Source organism: Notechis scutatus, chromosome 1, assembly GCF_049901735.1.
Source record: "Notechis scutatus isolate UNSWTSFEM ecotype Mainland chromosome 1, rNotScu1.2, whole genome shotgun sequence".
In the NCBI taxonomy this organism is placed as follows: Eukaryota; Metazoa; Chordata; class Lepidosauria; order Squamata; family Elapidae; genus Notechis; species Notechis scutatus.
The window spans coordinates 18,700,516-18,726,748 of NC_142009.1; the positions used below are offsets into that span (position 1 = coordinate 18,700,516).

Here is a 26,233-nt window from a genome sequence, read left to right on the forward strand (position 1 = left end):
TCTGCGTTGCAAATATTTCTTTTTTTAACTGGGAAATAAGTTCGTTTTGAGCCGGTTTTTACCCGCAGTTGAACCTGAATATTTTGAGTTTTTCGAGCATCTGTCCTTTTTTCTCAGTGAACAGACAGGCAAGAGTTTTTTCCCCCCCTCACTGCCTTAACCAGCAAATGTTCCGCCCTTTTTCTAAGAAAAGTGGGAGGTTTTTCACTTGCTTTCTAAAGATACGGGGCTTATATTATTAATCTGAGCATGTGGAAAATGCATCTCCTTTCGAATTTGGAATAAGAAAGATGGACTCTAACCTAAAATTAGTCCCGAAGCAATAACGTTCCCTCCCCCTCAAACCAGTCAATATTTATTTAATCCAATCTCAACAACAGTCTTATTTTTCGGGAGCTTGGCACAACCATTTTAAAATTGGCATGAATTGGTCTCCAAAGATGTCTGTTTGCAAGTAATGCCATTTATTTTGCTTTTTCAAAGAACACGTCTCTAAAGGTTCATAGCTAATTCTGTCTCAAAGGAACCCAGTTCTGGCTTGAACATATTTACATATAAACTATATTCAACATTCAACTTAGGTAGTTGGCCTATTAAGGCTGCAGAAAAGCATTTAATTTCTCCATAGTGCAGAAAGGAATAACTTCCTAGTGATCAGTTTCTGTATCAACACACATCTATGAGTCACAAAACAATTTCATCAGACATGAATCAGTTATACTAGGATGTGCTCTGTTGCAAAGTTAAAGTCTTTATTAGAATTTTTTATCCATATAACTTTTTTATATTATGATTTTGTAGATGAATCAAGTAAAATAGGAGAGAAGCTTCTATTTTTGCATAGGCCTCGGCTGCAAAATCCACACGTTAGGTGAAATTACGTTTTTTACCATTTTTTATTTTGGCAGACTATGTATATAAACAGCTGATTTACCACTCTAGGAATGCTGCAACTGTATTTCAAGACGGAAGACCCACTTAAAGATTATACCAAAATTAAAAACTGAGAATGAAATGTTTTGAGTATCCCTTTTCACACATTGACCAGCCGGATAACCCTGGAAACTCAAGAACTGTTATTTTCTAACTGCTCAAATGTATAGTGCAGTGAATATGGAAGATTTATTTATCTTAAATGGCTACATGTTTTTGGCAGGTAAATTCATGGATGAAAAGTCCATATAAAATGCAGTGTGTATCCTTCAGAGGCAGAAAAACAAAAGCACTTGGATGTCCTCTTTTTTTTTATTCAGAAATGTTTATAATAAAAATGAACAACACACTTCTGAAGTGAAACAATAGATCTTCTTAGTTGTTGGAAAATCTTATCTTGCAGCAGAAATGCAAGGAATAAAGGCTAATTTAATAGACTCCTCAAGAAATTAAATTTTTTTCCTCCAGGAAATAGAAATTATTTCCTGCCTCAAAGTCAAGTCCATTTTTCAGCTACATAACTCCATTTTGTATATTTAAGTCTCAGGAGATCTGCTTACAGACATAAGCTAATAAAAGAAATGTCACTTTGGAGCAATAGCAGAGGAACTAGAGTTACATGATGCTGACGCTTTTCCCTGAAACCCTGCATAGCAGTTATACAAGAAAGTTTGAAATCAACTTTCATTTGATTTGGATCCAGCAATGATATTCCATGGGGCTGTTATGGCCATATCAACAATTCCACAAGGAAGTCCAAAAGAGCAGAAAAACTTTCTTGTTCAATTCGGTTTTAGCTCAATGCTAGCTGGCTATTAACTACAGTAGAGTAGCAAGATCATCATCTCTTCATCACAAAGCTGGTTTCCTTCACATCATCTTTCTCTTCTTCCTCAGAAGTCTCTTCTTCACTGGTCTGCTGTTTGGGGGAATGATCAGAATCCGCAGCTTCAAAACACAAGTATAAGAAGAAAAGAAGGTCTGGTTAAAGTAATGAAAGTTTAATATACTAGCATTCATTATCAGAATCAAGCAGAATTTTACATTCAGAAGCAGACTGCATCTGAAAGAAGAAAAGGCTATTCTCTTTATGTTAGTTAGCATGGCAGTCTAAGATTATGATGCCACCCTGGGGATGGCAGTGGCTTGAGAGCACTTCCACTACCTCGTTAAGCATTTAGCCTTCTGAATGTTTTAATTTTGATTTTTACTTGTAGGTTTTAACTTGTTCTTAACTCTATTTTAATCTGTGTTTTTATTCACTTATTTACATGGTTTTATTATGTTGCTGTAAACCATCCAGAATTACTTGAGATGGGAAGGGTAGAAATTTAATAATGTAAAAATACTGGAAACCTTTGCAGACTTTTTAGATCTAGTCCCCAGTCTTCCCCAAATTGGATTAGTCTTTCTTCCTCAAGTTGGCAGGCTTGGATGTAGTCAATCTCCCTTTCCCTGCCTGGCAGCTGGACTTCTGGAAGTTAGTCCCATCTCTTCCAAGGGCATCAGTTTAGGGAAGAATTAATTAGTAAAGAATTCTTCTTTTCCCCCTTGCTGTATCCACAGAGGGAGAGGACTCTCCTATCTCTCCAGCTCTACCACTGGATGACATCATGTATGTTGTTCTTGTGAGGAGTTTTATTTTTCATATTATAGAAAATCTTTTTCTTCCACTGTTTCAAATTGTTTATTACAATACAAAAGTGAACTGCACTTCTTACAACCTTAATGGAACTATACTTCCATGATCACTTTGCCTTCTTTCCCGCATTGGGAGAAAAGGAAGCAGCTACCATTTTCTGAGAGGTTACATTAAATTGTGGCCATTCGGAAAATGGAGATGCACCATGCAGCCCAGCAATAGAATGCCTTGCTTTGCTTCACTAACATGAGCTCTGCTGCATTCTGGCAATGTGGAATGCCAAGAGCTTACATTACCAAAGCAAAGCAGGCAGTTTTGTTGCTCGGCCATGGGGTTCAACGCCAGAAGCGGCCTCATTTTCCGAATAGGCACAATTCAATGCAGCCTCTTGGAAAATGGCAGCTGCTTCCAGGATTGCACCATGTGGCTCAACAACATAAAGGCCTGCCCTCCTTTCCTTAACCCAATCTCCTGAGATCTGGAGATCTACAAAAGGTAAGCAAGAAGGAAGGTTTGGGGCCCAATGGGAGTGAGAAGCAGGCCCAAGGCCTGCAGGGATCCAGTGGGGGAACGAGTTCAAGGGCTGTGGGGACCCTGAAGGGCAGGAAATGGATCATGGGATGTGTCAGGAAGTGCAGGAGGCCTTGGGAGGCCCGGGACATGCAGTCCTGGCAGGCCTGTGCTATGCCTCCCAGCCTCCCTCATCCTGCTCCGTTTAACAACCACATCAGGGAGACCAATGAGTGGAGTATTGTTAAGTGAGGCGATCTTGCTTAATGACTGTCACCACTTGCAACTATATTGGGTAGGCTCCATTACAGTCATAAGTTGAGGATTATCTGAACAGGGCTCTTAGCTGAAGGCCCCTTTGAAAGACACCCACACTAATATATGTGGCACATGTTGTTCCTGCAGTCATACAATTTCTACTGAATTGGACAGAAATGGGATTTCTGGGATTGAGAAAATACATTTTCTTCTAGGCTAACCTCAAGTTTACAACAGTTAAGTTACCTGCATGTTCATTCTTTTGCTCAACTTTATTTTTCTTTGCCAGCAATTTCTTTTCTTTCAATTTCTGACTGCAAAGAAAACAAAAGAGAAATTAAATAGATTAAATGAACAACAACTCTTTTCAAACTTTGCAGTTTTTAACTCTAATCTTAGTAAAGATGTAAAGTTGAAATAACAACCTTTAATGTTGCAAACAAATTCATATTTAATAAAATAGATGAAAATAGCTCTTAAATGTTTTCTCTTCCATCTCTTTTACTCTTTAGTAATTAGAGAAGCCTTCTCCAACCATTGCCCCAAAATCCAAAAATATTAGGTTTATCTTATTCATCTTATTCTTTACATGATGCTGGACTGAAAATACTGGGCTATAAATAATCTGCACTTAGGGAATTTTTTTCAACAGCTTGCAAAGACCTGTGGTCACCTACAGATAAATATATGAATTGCATCACAGAATTTGTATCATCTCTTTTAAATGATAGCATAATGTAAATTTCAGTCCTTTCAGCCACATATTTTCATCGTTCCATCAGTATACTATATCCAAAGTTCTTAGCTCATTTCATCAGACATTCACTTCTTCCATTTCAATTTCATGATCATCTGTACATCTAGTTCAAATTCAAATTCTGTCTTGTGCTGTTTAATTACAAACGTCTTGTTATCTACCTTAAATCTTTCTCTTTAACCGCATATAAAACCATTGAAAAATAAATCCCTCTGTAGTCAATTGATCTCTTGACTTCGTCTTATTTTCAGCTTGCTCTTATAATAATTCTCACTAGGTTAACAATCTCACTTTTCTTTCTTAGACATTTTTGGGCAGAATTTGGATTTATATCTATGCCATATTCTCAACAAGGCACTTCTCAGTTATTGTTGACTAGCACATGCAGGGACAAAGCAGTCAGGACACATACCTCGATGGTGGAACTATTCATAGCTTGTGATAGAGCTCTACCCCTCAAAATGGCGAGCCGCACGCTAGACTCGAGAGCACTTCTATTTTTTAAAAAGCTACATTAAATTTAACTTTACTGTATCATAAAAATCCATGCCATCAAAACTTCCAGCCATGCCTTTCTTTTTCTCTCAGAATTCTCTTTTTTCCTTAGCATCATCCACTCCTTCATCCAAACCAGGAGGAAGAGAACGTTGCAAAATACAGTTTTGAATCAGTCAGTCTCAATCCTTCTTGTTCCTTTGCATCTTAGAGCACTTTATATTTAATTCTTGCCTTTTCCCCTTAAAAACTATGATGTATCTTTCTGCTATTGCTTAAACAGCATATCAGTTGCCCAAATAGGTACTGTTTAAAACAAAAACATGATTCTAAGCAATACTGAGTTATCACAGAAATTCTCGGCAATAACAGTAATTTCTCTCATCTTAGCATACCCTTCTTAGTTTCATTTTATGTTTTAACATAGTTGTTTTGAAATAGCATACAATTCAAATTAGTCATACTAATACTCATATATAGTATTTTACCTTTTCCTCAGTTTTAAAAACAGTTTTTTTCATCACATCTTTTTGTTCTTACATCCTCATGGTATTTTTTGCTAATATCTTCATTTTCATTACTAATTTTAAGTGAAGGAGATGAGCTAAGTTTAATTTGGAACTTAAGAAACGCATAATCCTGGTCAAAAATAAAGAAAAGACAAGCATGATATAAGGCATCTCCCTCAAATTAGGGCAATGCAGAAACTAATGAGATAGCGCATGAGATCAAATTTAGTTATTAAATTTATTAAATGAGAAAATTAAATTGGAATAAAAAGATAATTCTGCTATGGCTAAAACAGAATCTCTTTAGAGTTTCTATTTCAGCAACCAAGAACAGCTTGATCTTACCGCTTCTTTCTACGTTTGGCTGTTTGTTCTTCTGCAACTATCTTATTCTTTTCAAGCTTCTTCTGATATTCTTCATCTAATTTTTGCTAAAAGAAATAGATGCAATACATTAAATCTGAAATTGTAAACAATTCAATCAAAGTGTATTGATACAGTTTATCAAAAATGCACATTTCAAAAAAGCTGTCTTATAATGCTAAGTGGATTTGTGTAAAGTTGTATCTTTGAATATATGAATGTTATTGATTCATGTCCTGGTTCTGGACTTCCCAAACACATAGCTGGATGTATTGGGAATAGAAGGCCGCATGTGTTATATAACAACATGGTCATCTTACCAAGCTGCAAATTTGATGTGGGTCAAGGAATGGATAACATTAAGAAAGACTAGATTGTTGACACTAGAAGGTCACGATTTGCTGTTGGGTTGGCACGCTTTTTTATGGTATAAGGTAACTAAAACACAGGGTTACTTTAGAAGACATTATATACGGGAGTCTTTGTGGTTAAACTGGGAGAAGATAAAAAGACAATGTTATTTGAAAATTCCAGTTTGGTTATCGACTATTGAAGCATTTTCCTATCCTATAATTTATAAGAAGGAACAAACAGTTAGATATGGGGAACTATTGGATGAAAAGGGTGAACTCAAATCGATACAAAATCTAGAGGAACAAGGTATAAAGATGAATTGGTTTTCATATGCGCAAATACACTCAAGGTATGATGAAGATTCTAAAACAGGGATTTTATGATAAACAGACTGATCTAGATAAGATTCTGACAGGTACTGATGAGAAGGTGATTAAAAAATTATATGGTTATTTACTGGGAATTAAGCTAGAGGAAGAACAAGTTAAAGAAACTATGATTGTCTGGGGGAAGAATTTTGGATATGGGATTGATTTAGAGATATGGCAAAAACTATGGTCGCAAAATTATAAAATGACAATGTCAACAGCTTATAAAGAAAATTTGTATAAGATGTTTTACAGGTGGCACTTTCCTCCGACAAGGATAGCAAGAATGTTCAAGAATAAATCTGAAAAATGCTGGAAATGTCATCAGATACCTGGCTCATACTACTATATGTGGTGGACTTGTGAGGATGCTAGAAAATATTGGAATAAAATCCGCATGTGGTTGGAAAAAATGACAAAGAAACACACAGATTTGAAACCGGAGTTTTTTTTATTGGGAATCTTACCAGATACATACAGTAAAGATTTGCAATATTTGATTGTAAATGTATTAACAGCGGCTAGGATTGTATTTGCTAAAAATTGGAAAAATGAGAAAATACCATTACAGGAAGAAATTATTAAGAAAATATTGGAATGTGCTGAGATGAGTAGATTGACATTTGAAATTAGAGAGCAAGAGGATAAACAATTCTGTAAAATTTGGGACCTTTTCTATCAATGGTTGGATGATAAAATATAATAATAGAATATTTAGAATGTTAGATAACAAGGAATATCTTTCTTTTTCTTTTTTTTGTTATTTGATATCATATCTATAAAGTGTTTCTAGGATAGATTTGGTATGATTATATGATTTGTTATAGAATAAACTACTTTATTTTTTATTTATTTTATTTATTTATTTGATTTGCCAATTGTTTACAAGATAATAAGTATAAGTGTATACATAGTTGTGAATACATGAAATGGGTACATATAAGAAAAATAAAAGAATAAGAGAAACAATAGGACAGGGACGGTAGGCACGTTGGTGCGCTTATGCACGCCCCCTACAGACCTCTTAGGAAAGGGGTGAGGTCAATAGTAGACAGTCTAAGGTTAAAGTTTTTGGGGTTTGGGGAAGAAACTACAGAGTCGTGTAGAGTATTCCAGACATTGACCACTCTATTGCTGAAGTCGTATTTCCTGCAATCAAGTTTGGTGCGGTTTACTTTGAGTTTGTATCTATTGTGTGCTCTTGTGTTGTTATGGTTGAAGCTGAAGTATTCATTGACAGGTAGGACATTGCAATGTATGATTTTATATACCATGCTTAAGTCAGACCGAAGACGGCGTAATTCAAGGTTTTCTAGTTCTAGAATTTCAAGTCTGGTGGCATAAGGTATTCTACAACGAGTAGAGGAGTGGAGAACTCTTCTTGTGAAATATTTCTGGACTTTCTCAATTGTGCTAATATCAGATACGTAATGTGGGTTCCAGACTGATGAACTGTATTCGAGTATTGGTCTAGCAAATGTTTTGTATGCTCTGGTTAGTAGTGTGATATTACCAGAGAAAAAAGCTATGTAGGATTAGGTTAACAACTCTTAATGCCTTTTTGGCTATGTAGTTGCAGTGGGCTCTAGCACTTAGATCATTAGAGGTGAGTATTCCAAGGTCCTTTACAGAGCTTGGGTCATCAACAAGTTCTTGACTATTCAGCTTGTATTTTATTTTCTGACCCTCCGCTCATCCTGCCAGGGCCGCGCCAGAGCCGTAAATGCTGGGCAGAGCTGGGAAAGCGAGCCGCGGGTGTGTGTGTGCCTCTTCCTGCCCCTCGTTCTCAAATCTCACCCGGGCGAGGCGGCTTCCTCACCACTCAGCAAGCAGGAGGAACCGGCTGCAGCCCTCTCCTCCGCAGCGCAGACGTTGACCTTGCGGGGAGAGAGAGGGAGAGATCCTCTCGGGCGAGCGCCTTCCCCCGCAGCCCTCCGCACGAAAGGAGGACCCGCCGATAGGGGAAACCGAGCCGCGGAGGCGCTCGGTGCAGGTGCCTCCAAAGGCAGGAAGGACGGGCTGGCGGGCGCTAACCTCGCTCGTTCTTCCCGTGTCAGGCTAAGGGTGGTGGCTGTTTCCTCTGCGAGCGGCTCAGACCCGCTGCTGCTGCTCTGCAGCAGCCCGCCTGGCCTTTCTTTGAGGTGGAAGAGCTCGCTGGGCTGAAGGGACCGGCGCGTCAGAGGCGCGCAGTGTAGGGAGGTCGGGAGGAACGGAAGAGGCCCCGGAAATTAGCCTCCCACGTGGGTTGGGCTGCCCTCTCGGGCAGGGGAGGCTTTGTAAAATAATTTGCTTTACCTTGAAAGCAAAGGGAAGACGGGAGCGCCTGAAGCCAAGTGTCTCCTCAGGGCTCCGGTTGCAGGGAGAGGAGCCCTGACTGGCCGCACGTGGCTGCGCCAAACGCCGCGGCGTTGCTCTAACGCCGCGGCAGCAAGGGAGAAGGGGCAGCAAGGGAGAAGGGAGAAGCAACAGCGGGAGGTCTCCCGATATGAAGTGCCCCACCAACGCAGGTAGCACCATATCCGGGCATGCAACAAAGTACTTCCTAACGGCAAGCCCCCGCTTCCCCCCCATTTCGCATGTTTAATATGGGGCTTAATTTGGGGGGAGGGGCTTAATTTGATTTTATGCCAATAAAACATGGTGGGGCTTCCTATTGGTGGAGGCCGTATTGTTGGAGAAACACGGTAGGATATATAAGTTTGGACTGATAATATGAGTTATTATGTAATGTAACTGTAATTGAGACTACGAAATGAATGCACAAAACTGATGAACCAACCGACACACTGTTTGTATATATGTATGGAAGAGAGCTGATGTTTTTATGTTTTGTTTGTTTTGTTTGTTTTTAAAAAATCAATAAAATTGTTTTCAAAAAAACAAAAACACATGGTCATCCAAAAATAAGGAACTGTATTTTTCTGCACACTCAGAAGATTAGTACCTAGGAAACAATTAGCTTGTAAATATATGTTTAATACATTTTGAAAGGAAGGAAAAATAGGGTAAAGAGGAAAAAAATATCAGTAAAGTTTTCTGATGGGAAGAAAAGAGCAAACAAAGGAAAATGAAAGAGAGAGAGAGAAAACATATAAATACCTGCATGAGTATTTAATACTTTGTTCTTGGAGAGGATCAAAGAGGGAAGGGGAGAGAGGGGAGAAAGTAGACCTCTTTGTAGTTTACAGAACAGCAAGGATTCTCGAGGTAATCAATATCATCAAAGCTTTTGAGGGATAGTCATTTTACCTTCTCAGCCATAGCATCCATAAAATCTTGCCTCTGATATTCTCGGCGCCGAAGATGTCGATAGACATGAAATTCCCCACTTCCAGCCCCAGCACTTGAACCTGTCAAAAAAGCAAAAGCAAAAACATATGGCTGAAGCAAAATATTCCATCTCAATCTCCAACAGTTTAAGGGTCCCAAATAGTTCAGTTGGGTAAAGTCTCTTTAAATATTTGGAAAGTTGTTACCATTTAGAAGAAACAAATTGGATATGAAATAGTGAAAACTATTTCAATCCATATAGCTTACCCCAAATCTGCCAAGAAACAGTGATGTGGCTTAACACCATTTTGACATAAGAAATACATGAACATTTTAATGTAACCCCAATATAACAGACAAAGTATCATCAAAACTAAGAAAAAGCTCAAAATTCAGGAGGAAAAAAAAATAAAATCCTGGCTAGGCTCACTTGTATGATCACTCTTACTAGGCCCCACCACCCAATGGAAAATGTTCCCATGTTCATTCTTACCCACAGTAATCCCCTTGGCAATTTACATTTTATGATTCTGAAATTACTGAGAGACTAAATAAAGCAGTCATGTGAACATAATCTTTACACGAGATCTTCTATGAAGCATATGCTACTTTATGAAAAATTAAATATAATGCAAATATGAGAGTTATTTTTCATTTTGTTAATACTAGCTCAAGTATGAACTTTTGCGGACATTTATTTATTTATTTTATTTTATTTTATTTTATTTTATTTATATTGCCGCCTATTCGCCCATGGCGACTTGAGGGGGCTGACACAATGTAAAATCATATTTAAAACAAAAAATAAAAACAAAAACTAACAAAAAGAATCAAATACATTAGTAAAGTACAATTGAACAAAATCTGGGAAAAAAACAAAAATAATTAAAACCAACTCCCATCCCCCACCCCGACGACAGCAGATCACACTAGCCCACCTGATGGGCTCCATTCCTCTCTGGGTTCCCCAGGCCCGCTGGCAAAACCAGGTCTTCAGTGCCTTTCGGAAGAGAGCTAGAGTGGGGGCCATTCTAATCTCTGGGAGAATGATGTTACAGAGAGACGGAGCCACCCCGGAAAAGGCCCTTCTTCTGGGTCCCACCAGGTGAATCTCCCTCAGGGGTGGGACTCGCAACGTTCCCTGCCTCCTCACTCTAATGGGTCGGGTGGATGTGATTGACAAGAGATGTTTCCTTAGATAACCCGGACCCAAGCCATGAAGGGCTTTAAAGGTGATAACTAGCACTCTGAATTGCACCCAGAAGCAAATCGGCAACCAATGCAGCTCCTGCAGGAGAAGTGACACGTGCACACCGGGGTCTGCATAAAACCATGGCGGGCTGCTGCATTTTGCACCAACTGGAGCTTCTGGATGCTCTTCAAGGGCAGCCCCATGTAGAGCGCGTTGCAATAATCAAGACGGGAAGTGACCAGGGCATGAGTGACTGTGAGTAGGGACTGCTGATCTAGGAAAGGGCGTAAGTGGTACACAACCTGCAGTTACGCAAAGACCCTCCTGGCCACAACTGCCACCTGCTCTTCGAACAGGAGTCGTGAGTCCAGGAAAACCCCTAGGTTATGCACAGGGTCTGTTTGGGGTAGTGCCACCCCATCCAAGACTAAAGGTGGTAATTGTCCCTGAACCAACGAACCCCAAATCCAAAGCCATTCAGTCTTGCAAGGGTTAGTTTCAACCCGTTGCTCCCCAGCCAACCCCTAAATAGCCTCCAGGCACTGCGAGAGGGAGGACACAGCAACACTTAACTCACCACGGGCCGAGACATACAGCTGAGTATCATCAGCATATTGGTGATACCTCAGTCCATGGTGATGGATGATCTCACCCAGCGGTTTCATATAAATGTTGAATAAGAGTGGAGAGAGTACCGAGCCCTGTGGAACCCCGTAAAGCAGGGGTCCCTAACCACCGGTCCCCGGACCGATACCGGTCCGTGGAACAATTTCTACGGGCCACCGGTTTGCTGGCGTCGCCATCTTGTTTTGATGAAAAAGTGCTTCGGTGAGCTTTTCCGGGTAGAAAGCGGTGTTTGGGTGCTGAAAGAATCCTGCGCCTTAGTTTCATTGAGGGGGGGCGGCTTCAAACAAAACTAAGGTGTGAGGATTCTTTCAGCACGCATGGCAAGGCGAGCGAGCGATCGTCCCCAAGCCGCCGCGAAGCCCATCGACACAGGTACAAAGGAGGAGTTGAAGGTGGCGGGACAAGCGGGTAACGGCTGGCTGGCGGGTCGCCGCTCGCCTTGCCATGCGTGCTGATGCGGTACCGGGCGCGGATGATTTTGTGATGCCGTGCACCGGGCCGCACAAAAAGGTTGGGGCCACTGCCGTAAAGCAGTGGGTGTGGGTTGGATCTCTTCCCTCCTATCAACACTGACTGAGAGAGGCCGCAGTGGAAGGAAGTGAACCAAGACAGCACAAGACCTCCCATTCCCATCCCCCGAAGCTGCCCCAGGAGAATCCCATGGTCAATGGTATCAAAAACTGCCGAGAGGTCAAGTAGAATAAGGATGGGTGCACTACCCCCAATGCCGTTTCTGGGTGCGACCAATGCCGTTTCTGTCCCAAATCCTGACTGGTAAGGATCAAGATAATCCGTTTCATCCGGAAATCTCTGGAGCTGCTGTGCGACCACCTTCTCAACAACCTTCCCCAAAAAGGGAAGATTGGAGACAGGTTGGACATTATCCAACTGGGTGGAGTCCAGTGATGGCTTAAGAAGAGGACGGACCACAGCCTCCTTACAGTGTTGGGGTACTGTCCCTTCCTGTAGAGAAGCATTAATCACCTCCAGAATCCACCCGCCTGTCACCTCCTGGGAAGCTTTCACAAGCCAGGAGGGACATGGGTCTAAAATACAGGTGCTCACGTGCAGACTCCCTAGGATCCTGTCAACTTCCTCAGGAGCAACAGGGTCAAACCGTTCCCAGATAACAGGGTAAGAACCTGCCTCAGGAGCTTCCATTGGATCAGCAATCATGCTGGCATCTAACTGGGAACGAAGTTGAGTGATTTTGTCTTCCAGAAAATCTGCAAATTCCTCAGCGCGCCCCTTCAGATGGACCTCAATCTCCTCCTTGCCTAGGAGGAGATGGCTCACCTTAAAGAGGGTCGCTGGGCGATTATCTGCAGACACAATTAGTGTGGAGAAATATTTACACTTCACCTCACGAATCACCACAAGATGGGCCTTAGTAGCAGCTCTTACCCGTGTTCGATCGAGTTCATCTCCTGTCTTCCTGTTAGGGATAACATTGTTTACCTAACTTAGTTTGGGTAAAATAATATATATAAACTACCATAAGAGGGAGCAAGAGAGCTCACTGTTTCTCTGGCTTTTACTGGAATGCTGACAATGATGGCTTGATGGTGATAACTGCGTGTTTGCTGGAGAGAAGAAAAGGGGTTTGATTTTTCTTCATATCTCTGACTGCAAAAGAGATATATCACTGGACTGATTCATTGTAAGTTTAATGAACTCTTTTTCGACACTGGACTTTGCAAACTGAATAACCCCCGGACTGACTGAACTTATTGTATGACATATGGACCGTTTGACTATGCTATAACTCTTGCTGGAATAAAAACTATTTAACTTGCACAGTGTATCTGTCTTACTGAGTGTAAGCTACTACTACGTTTTTGTCTCACATATCTGCCTGTCTGCTAGACTGCAGTTGCACGTTCTGCTAGGGTGTATATCCCTAACACTTCCGCCAGCAGCGCTCTAGACGTCTCCTCATGCGTTTCATCCCTCTCAGTTCCTCTGTATACCACGGGGCACAGAGAGGTCTTCAGGTGAGGAGAGGTCGCAAGGGTGCAATCCTATTCAGAGCCTTAGTCACCTTCCTATTCCATAGTGACTAAGAGCTCAGCTGAATTGCATAATAGATCTGCAGTTATAACCCTCAGCTCCTTCTGGAACTTATCTGGGTCCATTAGTGGATGGGGCAGACCAATCTACTAGGTCCTGCCTCCCTCCAGGGGATGCAGCTTTTGAGAGACTCATTGCCACCAGACTGTGATCTGACCATGACAAGGGGACCAAGGACAGGTCTACCAATTTTAGGTCACATAGACACTGCTCCGACAAGAACACCACATCGGGAGTGTGACTATTATTACTAGTCAGGCTCTGGATAATCTGGGACAGGCCCATGGAAGTCATGGTTTCCATGAAATCTCTGGCTACCTCCGACCCCGATCCCAGAGAAGGCAGGTTGAAATCCCCCAGAACTATAATCCTGGGGAATTCCACCACCAGCCCTGAGGTGAGGTCCAGGAGCCCAGGTAGGGAAGCTGCCATGCAGCAGGGAGGCCGGCATAGCAGCAGCAATCCCACCTGATCCCTTGAGCCCAACCTAAGAAAAAGGGTCTCACAGCCAGGCACTTGCTGAACAGTGCCTCTGGGAGGCTACTAGAGATTCTCTGATGACAACAGACACACCTCCTCCCCGGCCCTGAGGTCTAGACTGGTGCCATGCTTGATAACCCATTGGGCGCATTTCTACAAGAGGAATGCCTCCCTCTGGGCCCAGCCAGGTCTCAGTTATGCAAGCCAGATCAGCCTTCTCTTCGAGGATCAAATCGGCAATAAGGCTAGCCTTATTGCAAGCCGATCTCACATTTAAAAGCAGCAGTTTAAGACCAGGGCCACCATAGATCTGCTGACCGAGAAAATGAGGTGAGTGCAATGGGGCATAACACGAGATCGATACTAAACACCGAGGTCGTGTTCTCCATGCCTGCCCTCTCCCTTGTCTCCCATATCTCCTGTTACCCGACACCACTGAAATAGGACGCCCTCCTCTACCTTCCCTGAGAACCATTCCATCCCCCATCCCCAACACTCTTCTTTAAAAAGGGGGGGGAAAAACAACTACTTCCACTGACAGATTGTTGGGGGCAAGGTGAGCTTTACAGGCACTATCGCATTTGCTCTCAGTGCCCTCCTCAAAGCTAGAAAGGGCAAATGTCAGTTATGTTCCTTGGTTTGTTATAACACTCTTTGAATTGACAAAGGCTATTAATATTCCCTAGGACCAATAGAAAAAGTTTTAAATTTTGTCACAAGTAGAGGTCGGTGCATGAAATAATGTAAATTCACACATTTTATAAATTATTTTGTATAACTTATTCTAAATCGTTATGAAGATCAATTACATGAAGCACTGAAGTAAATCATGCAAAGCAAAGCCCCAGTCATCTTATTCAGCAAATATCTTTGGTTGTGCATAGTGCAGGCATTTCTCATCATCTATGCCATAAGAGTTACTTTACCTTTGCTTTTAAGTAAAGGGCAAGATTTTGAGAAAGCAGCACCTTGTTAAAATCATACTATAAATTCACATCCATGGCCACCAAAATCTCAGATTTTCTCTGCAATATCTCACAACAAACAGAGGTATAAATCATTCTTCAAAATCTCTCCATATACAGTTATAAAATTGAAACATTAAGAATCAAGGGATTCAGAGTTGCAAGTATACAATAACATCCATGGATCGGAGAAATTTTATGAGTTTGTTAAGGCTAATAACAAAGTGCAAAGTGGGACTAAAAACTGCCTCTGAAAAAAGTTTCAAACTTTTCCTTGACACCATCAATTTTACTCTTCAAAACTCCTGTCTGTTTTTCCTCCTTAATGAACAAAACCAAGAAACCACCTAAAAAAAGCCTCACAACTTACCCATAACATCTCTGACAAATTCTGGAGGTGGGCGGGGTGCCCATTCATTCAGCTTTTCAGGAATTGGAACTGTTTTATCCTGCAGTGAAAAATAAGCAACACTCTTGATATTTCCGAAGGGAGTCATTATTTAAGGCTATTAAATTGCATACAGATTCCAACTGTGGAGAGAAATCACGACTGGTTTTAACCTATGTAAGGTATTCCATACTTGATTACACATTGCAAATCCAAAATATCATAATACTGAATGCATAAACGTCAGGCTGCCTTGATAGATCCAATCCTATATTCCACCAACCAGCAGCGAAATGGGCAGGACCTATGACACTAAATCTTCATGCTGAGGAAGGGGAAGCGTTTAACTCTTCTACTCAGGGACGTAATAGAAGTATCTGAAGCCAAGCCACAAACTTGAGGAAAAAAACGGGATGACGGGGACAAATCTCCTTCTTCAGCCCTCTGCGATGATTGTAATCAAGAACCAAGTGCCCTCATTAAAGCAGCCAGGTCTCATTACTCAACCTCCCAAAGGCTGAGGAGAGCCAAAGGACAAGTAGCCACGCCCACCAACGCATACCCCGCCCCCTTACCGGATTCCTCATTAGCCTCTCTAGCTTGAGGCGCTGCTCCTCTGCTGCACTCCGGGGAATGACCAACGGCTGCGGTTCCTTCCGGGGCCGAGGGGGCCGCGTCGGCCCCGCCGCCATCCTACTCTCAAGTTTCCCACCCCCTTGTGCAAAAGGCCGCGGCCCCGACCGATGACGTCACGGAGGGCGACGGTCACACAGACTCGGTTTCTGGAGGCGGAAGAAGGCTGGGATAGCGATGTTCCCGCCTCTTCCTCCTACTACGCTTCCTTTAATAGGAAGAGCGAGCCATTAATTTCTTTCATATTAATGAGGGCGGGAAACCTGAGGAGGCGCGTCTCTCCTGAGGTGAATGGAAAGAGGGCCTGTCCGAATGGGTTTCCCAGGATTCCTCGCGGCTGTTTGGGGTTTTTCGTAATTCTGTTATAGGCATCTTATGTTATTTATCGACAACGCTAATAATTGCATTTTGGGATAATCCAAGTAGCTTCTTAACATTTCACACTTGTTCACGTAGAATTAAGTTATATTTATCGCGCGTCTAATGTACATTTTATTCGTTTATTTACTTACTGAATTTGTTCACTTGATAGGAGCTTTGAAATTGGTTATGACAGGATCCGGTGGTTTTCAGATATAAAGAGAATCATTATGTTAACATAACGTCTGTAGCTGCCTACCACAAAGGCAGCAGAATACCCGTTGATTTAGGAAAACAGGCGGAAAAGATTTAGCATTTAAAGTTTAAATCTCTCGAGTGAGTTCCTGTGCAAAAGCTTTGATTGTGGTAAACCGCAGTTGGCAAATATGTGATACCGCACTGTGTATGATTTTATTTTAGTCTGTAATAAGTTGAGTTTTCTACAGAATAAACAAAACCAAATCCTAAAGAATTCAGAGTGGAGAGCCTTCACTTATAATTGTGTAAGATGCAAACTTTGCCACAGAGGATTTTTTAAAAAGCTATTTTAGAGTGCTTGCTCCACAGTTTCCAAAATAATAAGCATTTGAACAAGCGTTCAAAAAGAGGTTTCATTCAATTTGTCAGATATTTGGGTTGAGCATATTTGTCCCTGTTTATGTATTTATTTTGTATACAAGTGTGGGAATAACAGGAATTTGTTTAATAAATACCCGGTAGGTACCTGTCTTATCCACAAGGAAACTAGTTGATTCTGGGCATGTCTAGAATAAATTGATCTGGGATGGGAAAGAATCATTGGAATCTGTCACTTGAATGATCTTCGTTGAAATCGGGGCCAGTTCCACCAACAAATCCTTTCCTGTTTTGTGCAATGGCTGTCTGCGCATTATTGTCAAATCCTCAAATCTGTGACATTTGTCATGAGAGCAACAGTGCAGACAATTTGCAGACTGCAAGAGTGGTTAAATTAACATCAGTTTAGCCTTGAAGGAGAGAATGAATGAAAACGATAAGGCTGCCCCACTTTTGTATAGGATATTTTTCCTCAAGACTTTCAGATTCTATTATTATGTTCTGTTACTATTAATCTTCTCAATCGTTCCTTTCACCCATCTCCTCCCACTTATGACTATATGACTGTAACCTTGTTGCTTGTATCCTAACTATTTTTATTAACTGTTTCCTAGTATGATTTAATTGCTTATTGTACCCTATGACTATTATTAAGTGTATTCTTGACTCTTGATGAATGTATCTTTTCTTTTATGTACACTGAGAGCATATGCACCAAGACAAATTCCTTGTGTGTCCAATCACACTTGGCCAATAAAAAATTCTATTCTATTCTATTCTATTCTATTCTATTCTATTCTATTCCTATCCTATTCTTATTCTTATTCTATTCTGTTCTAAATGCCCTGTAAAGCGCATATCTGATGTCTGTTTCCTGGCCTGGCTCATCTTGAAGGGATGGCATAAAGATCATGCAAATAAAAATTCTTAGGACCTACACACATTTTCATCTGGTCTTGGTGTGTCTTTGCCTGGTAAAATGTACACTGAGGTAGAAGCCAAGGAAGATGTCCTTGATCCTTTTTTATTTTATTTAAGGTCCTCTTGCCAAACTATAAACTGAAGTTCTGAAAACCACACTTTTGCTAGATTTCAGCTTCTATCCCAGGGTAGTAGCTCTTTTGAATTCTGCTGTATAGTGCAGTGTTGGTGTGGTGTCGGGGGTTTCCGGTTCAATGTGTGAAGGGTGAAGGATGTGTGTTTGCGTTTATTTTCATGGTCATGATCATGATGTGCACTAAAGATGGTGTTTGATTTCGTTGTACAAGGTGCAATGACAGTAAAGTAAACTAAACTTACAGTAGGGAGAAAGAGCAACAGATTCTACTGCAATCCTTTGTAGCCCTTATTATACACCAAATTAGATCTTGTTTTACTTGCATGGCTTATGTAGCTGAGGAATTCTGGAAGTTAAAGTTCATCCAATCTTAAAGTTGCCCAGGTTGCCTGCTATCTTGCTGCCTGCCATCTTGCTCAAAACAGGATTGATTCTATTGTACTATAAAAGGAGACAGACAACAGCTGCATTATGTCTTATTACAAGCATTAGGGACTGAAAGTACATAATTTACAGAGCTGAAGCTTCTTGGATGAGAAGCGAAATGTCTTCAGAGTGTGGAAAGGGAACTTCACGAAGACAGTAGTGTCACAAAAACAGGAAAAGCCCAAGGGGAACATCAGGTCAGCCATAAAAACAAACTAACATAGGAAAAGGAATCAAATAAAAAAGGTATTAAAGAATACCTATAGACAAAAGCCTAAGTAATTAAGAAAACTAGACAAATAAGAAAAGGAAACAAAAAGATAATTTAGAAAACCCTTACAAACACAGGACATACCAAATAAGCAAAACAAACAGACAAAAGACACAAAATATAAATTACAAAAGGGACAGACAGGAGATTGCCACAGAACAAATATGAAAAACTATCTTAAAGCTAAAAGAGATTAGAGAAAACCAATAATACAATTCTGCCACCCCGCGGAGTTTGCCTTCCGCACCCTGCGGAGTTTGCCCTCCGGCGGGAATAAAGACAAACTCAAACAGGATTTGAAACATTAAGCACAAATGTAAACATTCACACAAAATCAACTTACAAAGGGAGAAAAGGGAATAAAAAACCAGGGACTTACCATAAGAAGCTAGCTAGCCCAGGAACACAAACTTCTTGCTGTTCCCCGCCTTCCTGAAAAATAAAAAGATCCAGCTTTCAAGCAGTTGTCCTTATCCTTGCACCGGAGCTCTCCCAGCGGGGAAATCAAATCCTCGAAAGAGAGGCATTTTGACACCTTTCAACAAGAGAAAAACCAGAAAGTCCAGTTGCCTCTTGAAAAAGCACCTTTGGGACAACCGTGATCTGAATAACAGAATCTCCATATTTACATAATTTACAATCCCATTTTTCTCCATGAGATGGCACTAGTGCAGTGCTACAATATTCAGTAGTTAATTATTTTAATTTAATTGAATATATGTTCTAAAAACAGTCCCTTTATTTTGTGACCATTTAGATCTGGAGAAAAACCACAGCATAAGGCAATCTATTTCTTAATGCAAATGACCCCTTTGCAATAAATGAGAGAAAAATCAGGAGTCTGGCAGCAACTTTTCTGATTAACAAATTTTTATTTAAAAACAAGCTCATGAAAGCTTTTAATTTGCAAATTAGAAAAGGAACTACCGGACCCCTTATGACTTTTTGTTGCCATAGTCATCTCCTCCAATAATAGAGAATAAAAGATAGGCTAAATAGAGTAATTTAAGTCCCATGTCCGTTTCAGTACTGACAACGTAGAGACTTTCCCCTCTTAATTTAGTTAATGAGAAATTATTTTTTCCAGTTTTATAAGTTATTTTGTTGTTTATGAAAACATGTGGAGTAGAGGGTAGAATGTGCACAAGTTATACCACTCTAAATATTTCTAATTATTTCCAAGAGAAATTGATCAAAATTAAATTCTCTCTTCCAAGAGAATTCGATCAAAATTACAAAGTTTAATAAGGGTTCTTGTGAAAGTGTCCATAGTGCCCAGATAATTGTACAATGTTTTTTACCTTCCTAATACTATAATTACCATTCTGAATTAAGCAATGACTAGCTTAGATTTATAAGTATTGTACATTTTTATAAGAGAATATATTCATACTGTTTAGGGAATTGTGTATGTTTTACACCTATGTATCATTTTTTTCAGAAGACTAACAATACTTTTGCTTTTGTGAAGAGTAAATTTTAAAATATTTTATATTTAGAATATTTAAATAATAAATATCTAATTTAAATACATAATAAATTTAGATGTTTCTACCTATATTGGTTTTTTATTCTTAATTTAATTTAATTTAATTCTTTCTGCATTAATGATATTTCAGAGTCAAGTAAAACCAGGGCTTTAATTTACTAATAGTGGAAATCCATTTGACAGAGAGGCCTTATGGTCTTCTTTCAGTTATTTTTCACTATACCTATAAAATCTACCTTACTAAGAACCTGAATTTGTATTTCAAAGGCACATTTCTACTTTTCCATAAATAAATAATCAGAGGCTTACATGAGTGCCTTTCAAAAATTCTGAAAGCAAAACTTTATGCAGTGAAATAATCTCTGGTTATATCTGGTTACTTCATCAACCTTGCTCTTAGCACTGTACAATTTCATGGTGAATAGAGGTTTCTAGGAATATACTTTCCCAATTTACACTATTAACTAGAATAGTACGGATATACCCAGAAAATAAGACATTCTTTTTTGCATTCCTCTAACCCATTTTTCTGTCTAACTTTATCTAAAGTTTCTTTTTGTTGCTGTAACCACATCAATTTGTTGATTCATATTTGATTTGGAATTAACTATTACTCCAGATGTCTTTAACAAATAATGTTGTTCATCAATGTTCCCAATTTATACTTGTGCATTTGATTTCTGAGTTTTAACTGAAAATAACTGCATATCACTGGTTTCCCCTATTTTCCTCATCTACAAATTTGATTACAATTTACTCCATCTGCATATATAATTCATTAATAGGCAATACTGAACAATACAGGAGGACCATGGGTGAGCTCTGGGAGACCCTACCTGGTATCATGTTATGGTCTGATGAGATAGTATTCATGAAAATTCTGAGTATGATCTTTAAACTAAATACAGTATATACTCATTTACTAGATCACTATTTGCATTATTATAATACAGCATTTTGTTAAACGTTTTGTTAAAGATGTCAAGAGTATTCACAATCTACTACAAAAATTACCTAATAAAAAATATGTAGTTTATCAAGACTTGTTTTTCAGTTTATTTTTAAATCCAGTTAGCACCACATTTGTTTCAATGATTGCAAACTAATTGATTTTTGAACTTCTCTAGGTATTTGTATGGACTGCAGTTCAACATAGGGCATTTTTATTTTCCTCTAATCATCTGCTGTTTATATGTTTTCCAACACTTTTCAGAGAAGACAGAGATAATATAGGTGCCAACACTTCTAATTGGAACTCTTTACGATTATTCTATTGGTGTTTCCTTTTTTTAGAAATTCCAGCCTAATTCTGAGCTCCTTTTCCTATTAGATTCTCCGACCATATGCTCCAAGGTATGAAATATTTTGAAAATCTGCTTTCTTGAAGCCTAGAATATATATTCAGCTGCACTCAGCTTTGGTTTCTCTTAAAATCATGAATTCTAACATCACTTAATATCTTTCCCCAGTGTTCTAGTATTTCCATTCCTATTACTTTAATCAATTTTTCTCTTCTAATTAATGTTAAGTCTAGGATAGCTGATGTTCTTATACTTCCATCTTCTAAAGCAGGAGTCGCCAATGGACCTCAGGGACCACCGAACTCATACTTTTAAATCCCACGGACCAGAGACCCTGGGAAAATCCCCCAAAAAGTCTGCAGAAAAATTCCCCACCCTGTTTTCCTACCAATCAATCATTATTTATTTGGGATTGCTGGTTACCAGGATTGCAGGATCTCCAGCTCCGTTCTTGGGCGGGGGGGGGGGAGAGGGGGACTTTTGGCTTCATGCAAGGAAAGCGGCAGAAGCAGCAGAAGTCTTTCTTTCTCTCCCCCAAATTCTGCCAGAAATGAGTCTTAGCCGGCACAGCCTCTTGGAGCAGGATGCCTTGCAGGGTCCCAAAGACTCATTTCTGGCAGAGTTTGGGGGAGAGAAAGAAAGACCATTGTTGCTTTCCTTGTGTGCAGCCAAAAACAGAAGTGGAAAGAAGCAGTTCGGTGGCCAGGTGAGGCGTGTGGGAAAGAGTCCCCCCTCCACCCTTTCCCCCCTCCCCTCACTACCTCATGTTGTTTGCAATGCAAGTGACACAACCCTTGTGTTCCCACAGGCCATGTGGGGGAACACAGCCTTGTGTTCCCGCACAGCCTGGATTGCTTTGGGCTGTGTTTTGGGGGTGACGTTTCTCTGTGGGCCACCAAAATTTTCTTGCGGACCACTGGTTGGTGCCCACTGTTCTAAAGCACAAAATTGTTAGCAAGACATGAAAAATTCTCGAAGAAATGCTTGGCAGTGTTTGTTATCTAACAGATTTTGAGATGAAATTTTCTAATACTACTTATCTTTTTGAAGGAACTAGAGTTTGCTTTTGCAAAACATTAACATTTTCTTTCTCTGTGGAGTGGTTGCCTACAAACATCAATTCAGTAATATTATTATCTGTCTATTTTAAAAAATTCATGTATTTTCTTCAATTTTGTAGAGACTTGCCTGACTATTAGGCAACCACTTCAGGTGAGGGGTGGTAAAGCCCAGAGCCACATTGTCTTTTAGTTAGAGGTACCACATTTACCATAAATTGAACACTTGCTAGTGAGAAGACAGATAGGCAATCAGCTTAGTTCATACTTCTTAAAGCATCATGTAAATTATTAACTATACTGTGATTCATAGATGCCACTAATGCTTTATTTCAGCATCCAGTTCAATGGGGCAGGAAGCAGTCACCAGGCAAAATTATGAGCAAATGATGGCAAAGTCAAAGGACAGATCTGATTATTTGCAAGTGACCATGTCCTCATACAACAGTTCATTTAGTAACCATTTGAAGTTATTATGGCATTGAAAAAAGACTTAATGACCATTTTGCACACTTATGACCGTTGCAGCATCCCCATAATTTACATTTGGATGCCTGACAACTGATTCATATTTATGACAGTTACAGTGTCCCAGGGTCATGTGATCATCTTTTGTCACCTTCTGGCAAGCAAAATCAATGAGGAAGCCAGATTCACTTAATGATTGTGTTACTAATTTAACAACTAGAGTGATTCACTTAAAACATGTGGCAAGAAAATGGGGCCAAACTCATTTAACAAATTTCTCACTTAGATAAATTGCTGTGATGTCGAGGACTACCTGTATCCAGTTTAAAGAATCAGATGCTAATGATTGAGGTAATGATTTTGTTCCCACAAATTTCCTACCCAAAGTTAACTAATGGTTTACTCAATATTCCCAATTCACGATACATTCTTTCAGACTAACTACCGTATATGCCGGCGTATAAGGCGACCCGGCGTATAAGGCGACCCCCAAACATTTCCACTCAAAATATAGTTTGTTATATACTTGCCCCTCTTCCTTGCGCCTTCCACTTTTTTTTTTTTTTTTTTTGAGGCACTTTTGTCTACCGTGGAAGCGAATCCCGTGAAGCTGAAAGGAGCAGCCAACCTTCTCCCAGCTCCCAAGGAACGAGGCTCGCACCGCCCGGGCTCCGCTGAGGTATCCGGCTGGGGCTGTCAGGAGTTGTTACCGCTGGCGCGGCTCAGCGAGCTCCAGTCAGCGTTGCCTCGGGAAGGGAAAGGCAAAAAGGAAGAGCTGCGGCGGCGCTTGCAATGGCAGCAGCAGCTCCTGGTTTTGCCTTCCCTTCCCGAGGCGCGCGGGACTGGAGCCACGCGGAGCCGTGCGGAGCCGCGCCAGCGGTAACAACTCCTGACAGCCCCAGCCGGATACCTCAGCGGAGCTCGGGCGGTGCGAGCCTCATTTCCTTGGGAGCTGGGAGAAGGCTGGCTGCTCCTTCGGCTTCACGGATTCGTTTCCACGGTGCGCATAAAAGTGCCTCAGCCGCGGGCAGCCGCAGTGCTTCCCAATTACTATTTGCCGGCGTATAAGGCGACCCGGCATATAAGGCGACCCCAATTGGGGCATCTTTTTCAGGGCAAAAAAGTCGTCTTATACGCGGCAAATACGGTATATAGGACTAATTTTCAAACTATGCTGTATTAGACTAGTTTTATGGTTTAATGAGTCACAGATATTATCTTGGTCTGTTCCAAGCAGCAAATAGTCTTGACATAGTTCTTCATAGGGCTTTGGGTCTGACTGATCTATCTTATGCCTGAACTATGGACCACACTTTTCATCATTGCCGTTAGACAGGCCGTGTGAGAATGAGTGTTAAAACGCTTGACTACACAATTCAAAAGAATTTAATAAACCTTATTAGACCTTTAAAATATTTTAATTTAAAAAATAAGTTTTCAAAATAGTAAAACTTTAAAACACAACTTTTCAAGTAACTATTTTTCAACATATTCTTCAGATCTTGAAAGCATCCTTGCTATTGCCTCTCTTGTTCCTACCAACTATTATTGAATTAGTTCCCAAAATTATTGTGTCCCCTTTAATGTCCATTTGTATTTTTAATTGTATCTTTAATGCATGTGATTAAAGTCTTTATTTCCAACTCCCAACCCAAAAGGAAAAAAGCTGAACCAATATTTTTCCAGATCCTTTACAAGTTTGTAAATAAAATTTATTCTACTGCACATTAAAACTTTTTCACAGTTTTAAAAAAATTGTATTTACAAATTAACATTCCGTTTGCAGCTTTTGGAGGACTTTTCCCCCATTGTTTCAATTGGCACAGAAAAAAATAAAATCCGTAACTTTTTTATTACCTGGTTAGTACCACCAAATGATTCTTCATTACGGAGAACATAAGTGACTGGTACAAGCCTCAATAACATCATGTGTCATAATTACACAAATGACATGAATTATGAAATCATGGTAACTATGAAAGTAACCATTGATTCCTTAGTACATATTTATTTAAAAAAGAATCTGAAAATTAATTCTGCATTTAAAGTTCCCTTGGGTTATATATCATGCTTCATGTATGAGTTTTTTTATAGTTTTACTTAGAGGGGGGAAATGGATTTTGCTCTTAAAATCATGACAGTATTTTTTCAATATTGTGATACTGCTCAAGAAGCATCATTTTTATCAGTGTTCTTAAAACAGACATACACTTAGCCATCTATGCATTCTAACTGCTCTTAGCAAATCGTTTTTCCAAATTTTCCTATGAAGGCAAAGGCTAAGAAATACAGTAGTGTCAAAAATAAAATAAATTTGGTTTATTTTAGGCAAAAGTTGCAGAACCTATAGCCTTCCAGATGTTATTGAATTAAAATTCCCAACATCCCTCACTGATTTAATGCTAGCTCTAACAAGAAATCTGTTTTCCAAATACTTAACTCCATTTTCAGGAACTTGCTTACAACTGAAGCTCATGGGGAGTGTACAATATAAGATTGATATGAAAAACTCGCAACGTACATTTTGTATCTGAGCATATCTAACTTCTCTGTCTAGCTGTTTGCCAGTGACAACTTTGAACATTCAGGGCATAAAGTTACTAGCTTTGAAATTAGGTCTAGCAGCCTTAGGCAGTCTCTCTTGAAACTTTTAATTTGTGAACTACTAACAGTGGCTTAGTCTGCAATCCAAAAAAATATACCCTGTTGAATATAGTGCTCAGTCAAAATACAACATTGTACTAATTGTGTTCTGAATGTAATACAGTACTATGATTTGAATAGAATTTCACTGTTAAGCACAAGTCTCAGGGCAGCATAGTGATTTCCTCATCACCAATTTGTATTCCTTCACAATTCAAATGGTTGCACGGTTTATACATTGCAACTTAAGTGGATGCACATTTTTCTGGTCTATATGCATTTTATAAAATAATTATTTCATGTTACATTTTGCCTTTCGACTTTCTTTTCTAATACTTTAGTGACTTTGACATTGAAGTATTATCTTAATATAAAATTCTGTAATCATTTTCATGTAAATCAATCAGGAAAATTCTGTAAACTAGCCAACTATAGATTTTATTGGAAAATATCTACATTTTTCCATCTCTTTGTTACAAGCAAATTTCATTTTGTTAGATTAAGTGATGGAATACATCAGAAGCTTCCAAGATAACTAAAATATCAAATTTATTTTTTCCTATGGCTCTTGGTTCACAGAATTTCAGAGCTCCATGCCATTACTTAGTTTGAAGAGTATATTTCAATTTTTTTCATGGAAACTCATTTTTTTTCCAGTTCAAAAGAAGTTTAGGGATTCTTTTTTAATTGAAACAATTGCCATTTCATTGAGGAAGGAATAATGCCAAATTAAAATTAAAAGGCAATATTATGCACTTACCTAATTTTGC

The 26,233-nt window shown here is 39.7% G+C and overlaps 1 protein-coding gene and 1 pseudogene across 3 annotated transcripts; both read right to left on the reverse strand.

Moving 5' to 3' along the window:
- Nucleotides 1-1,226: 1,226 nt before the first annotated feature.
- Nucleotides 1,227-15,979, reverse strand: PRKRIP1 (PRKR interacting protein 1). Of its 2 annotated transcripts, XR_015747995.1 has the most exons (7): nt 15,757-15,941; nt 15,164-15,242; nt 9,439-9,539; nt 5,450-5,535; nt 5,084-5,234; nt 3,590-3,657; nt 1,227-1,881 (listed from the first exon to the last, which is right to left on the reverse strand). XR_015747995.1 is itself a non-coding variant. In XM_026672411.2 (6 exons), exons 1-6 carry the CDS (start codon nt 15,871-15,873, stop codon nt 1,775-1,777), a joined length of 558 nt encoding a protein of 185 aa, XP_026528196.1. In that variant the 5' UTR covers nt 15,874-15,979; the 3' UTR covers nt 1,227-1,774. The 2 variants fall into 2 exon arrangements, 1 of the variants encoding a protein (XP_026528196.1); XM_026672411.2 differs by lacking the exon at nt 5,084-5,234 and having other exon boundaries at nt 15,757-15,979.
- On the reverse strand, nt 9,723-15,032 carry LOC148132687 (uncharacterized; annotated as a pseudogene). The gene is made up of 3 exons (XR_015747497.1): nt 13,186-15,032; nt 11,998-12,713; nt 9,723-9,733 (listed from the first exon to the last, which is right to left on the reverse strand). The product of XR_015747497.1 is annotated as an uncharacterized LOC148132687 (transcript).
- Nucleotides 15,980-26,233: the final 10,254 nt, after the last annotated feature.

Excerpts from the sequence above, each read along its gene's own strand:
- PRKRIP1 (XM_026672411.2), bottom strand. The coding sequence starts at position 15,873 with ATGGCGGCGGGGCCGACGCGGCCCCCTCGGCCCCGGAAGGAACCGCAG. Across the intron at positions 5,536-9,438 it reads TGGATGCTATGGCTGAGAAG|CAAAAATTAGATGAAGAATA; the intron begins GTAAAATGACTA and ends TATTTCTTTTAG. Across the intron at positions 3,658-5,449 it reads GCCAAACGTAGAAAGAAGCG|TCAGAAATTGAAAGAAAAGA; the intron begins GTAAGATCAAGC and ends TTTTCTTTGCAG.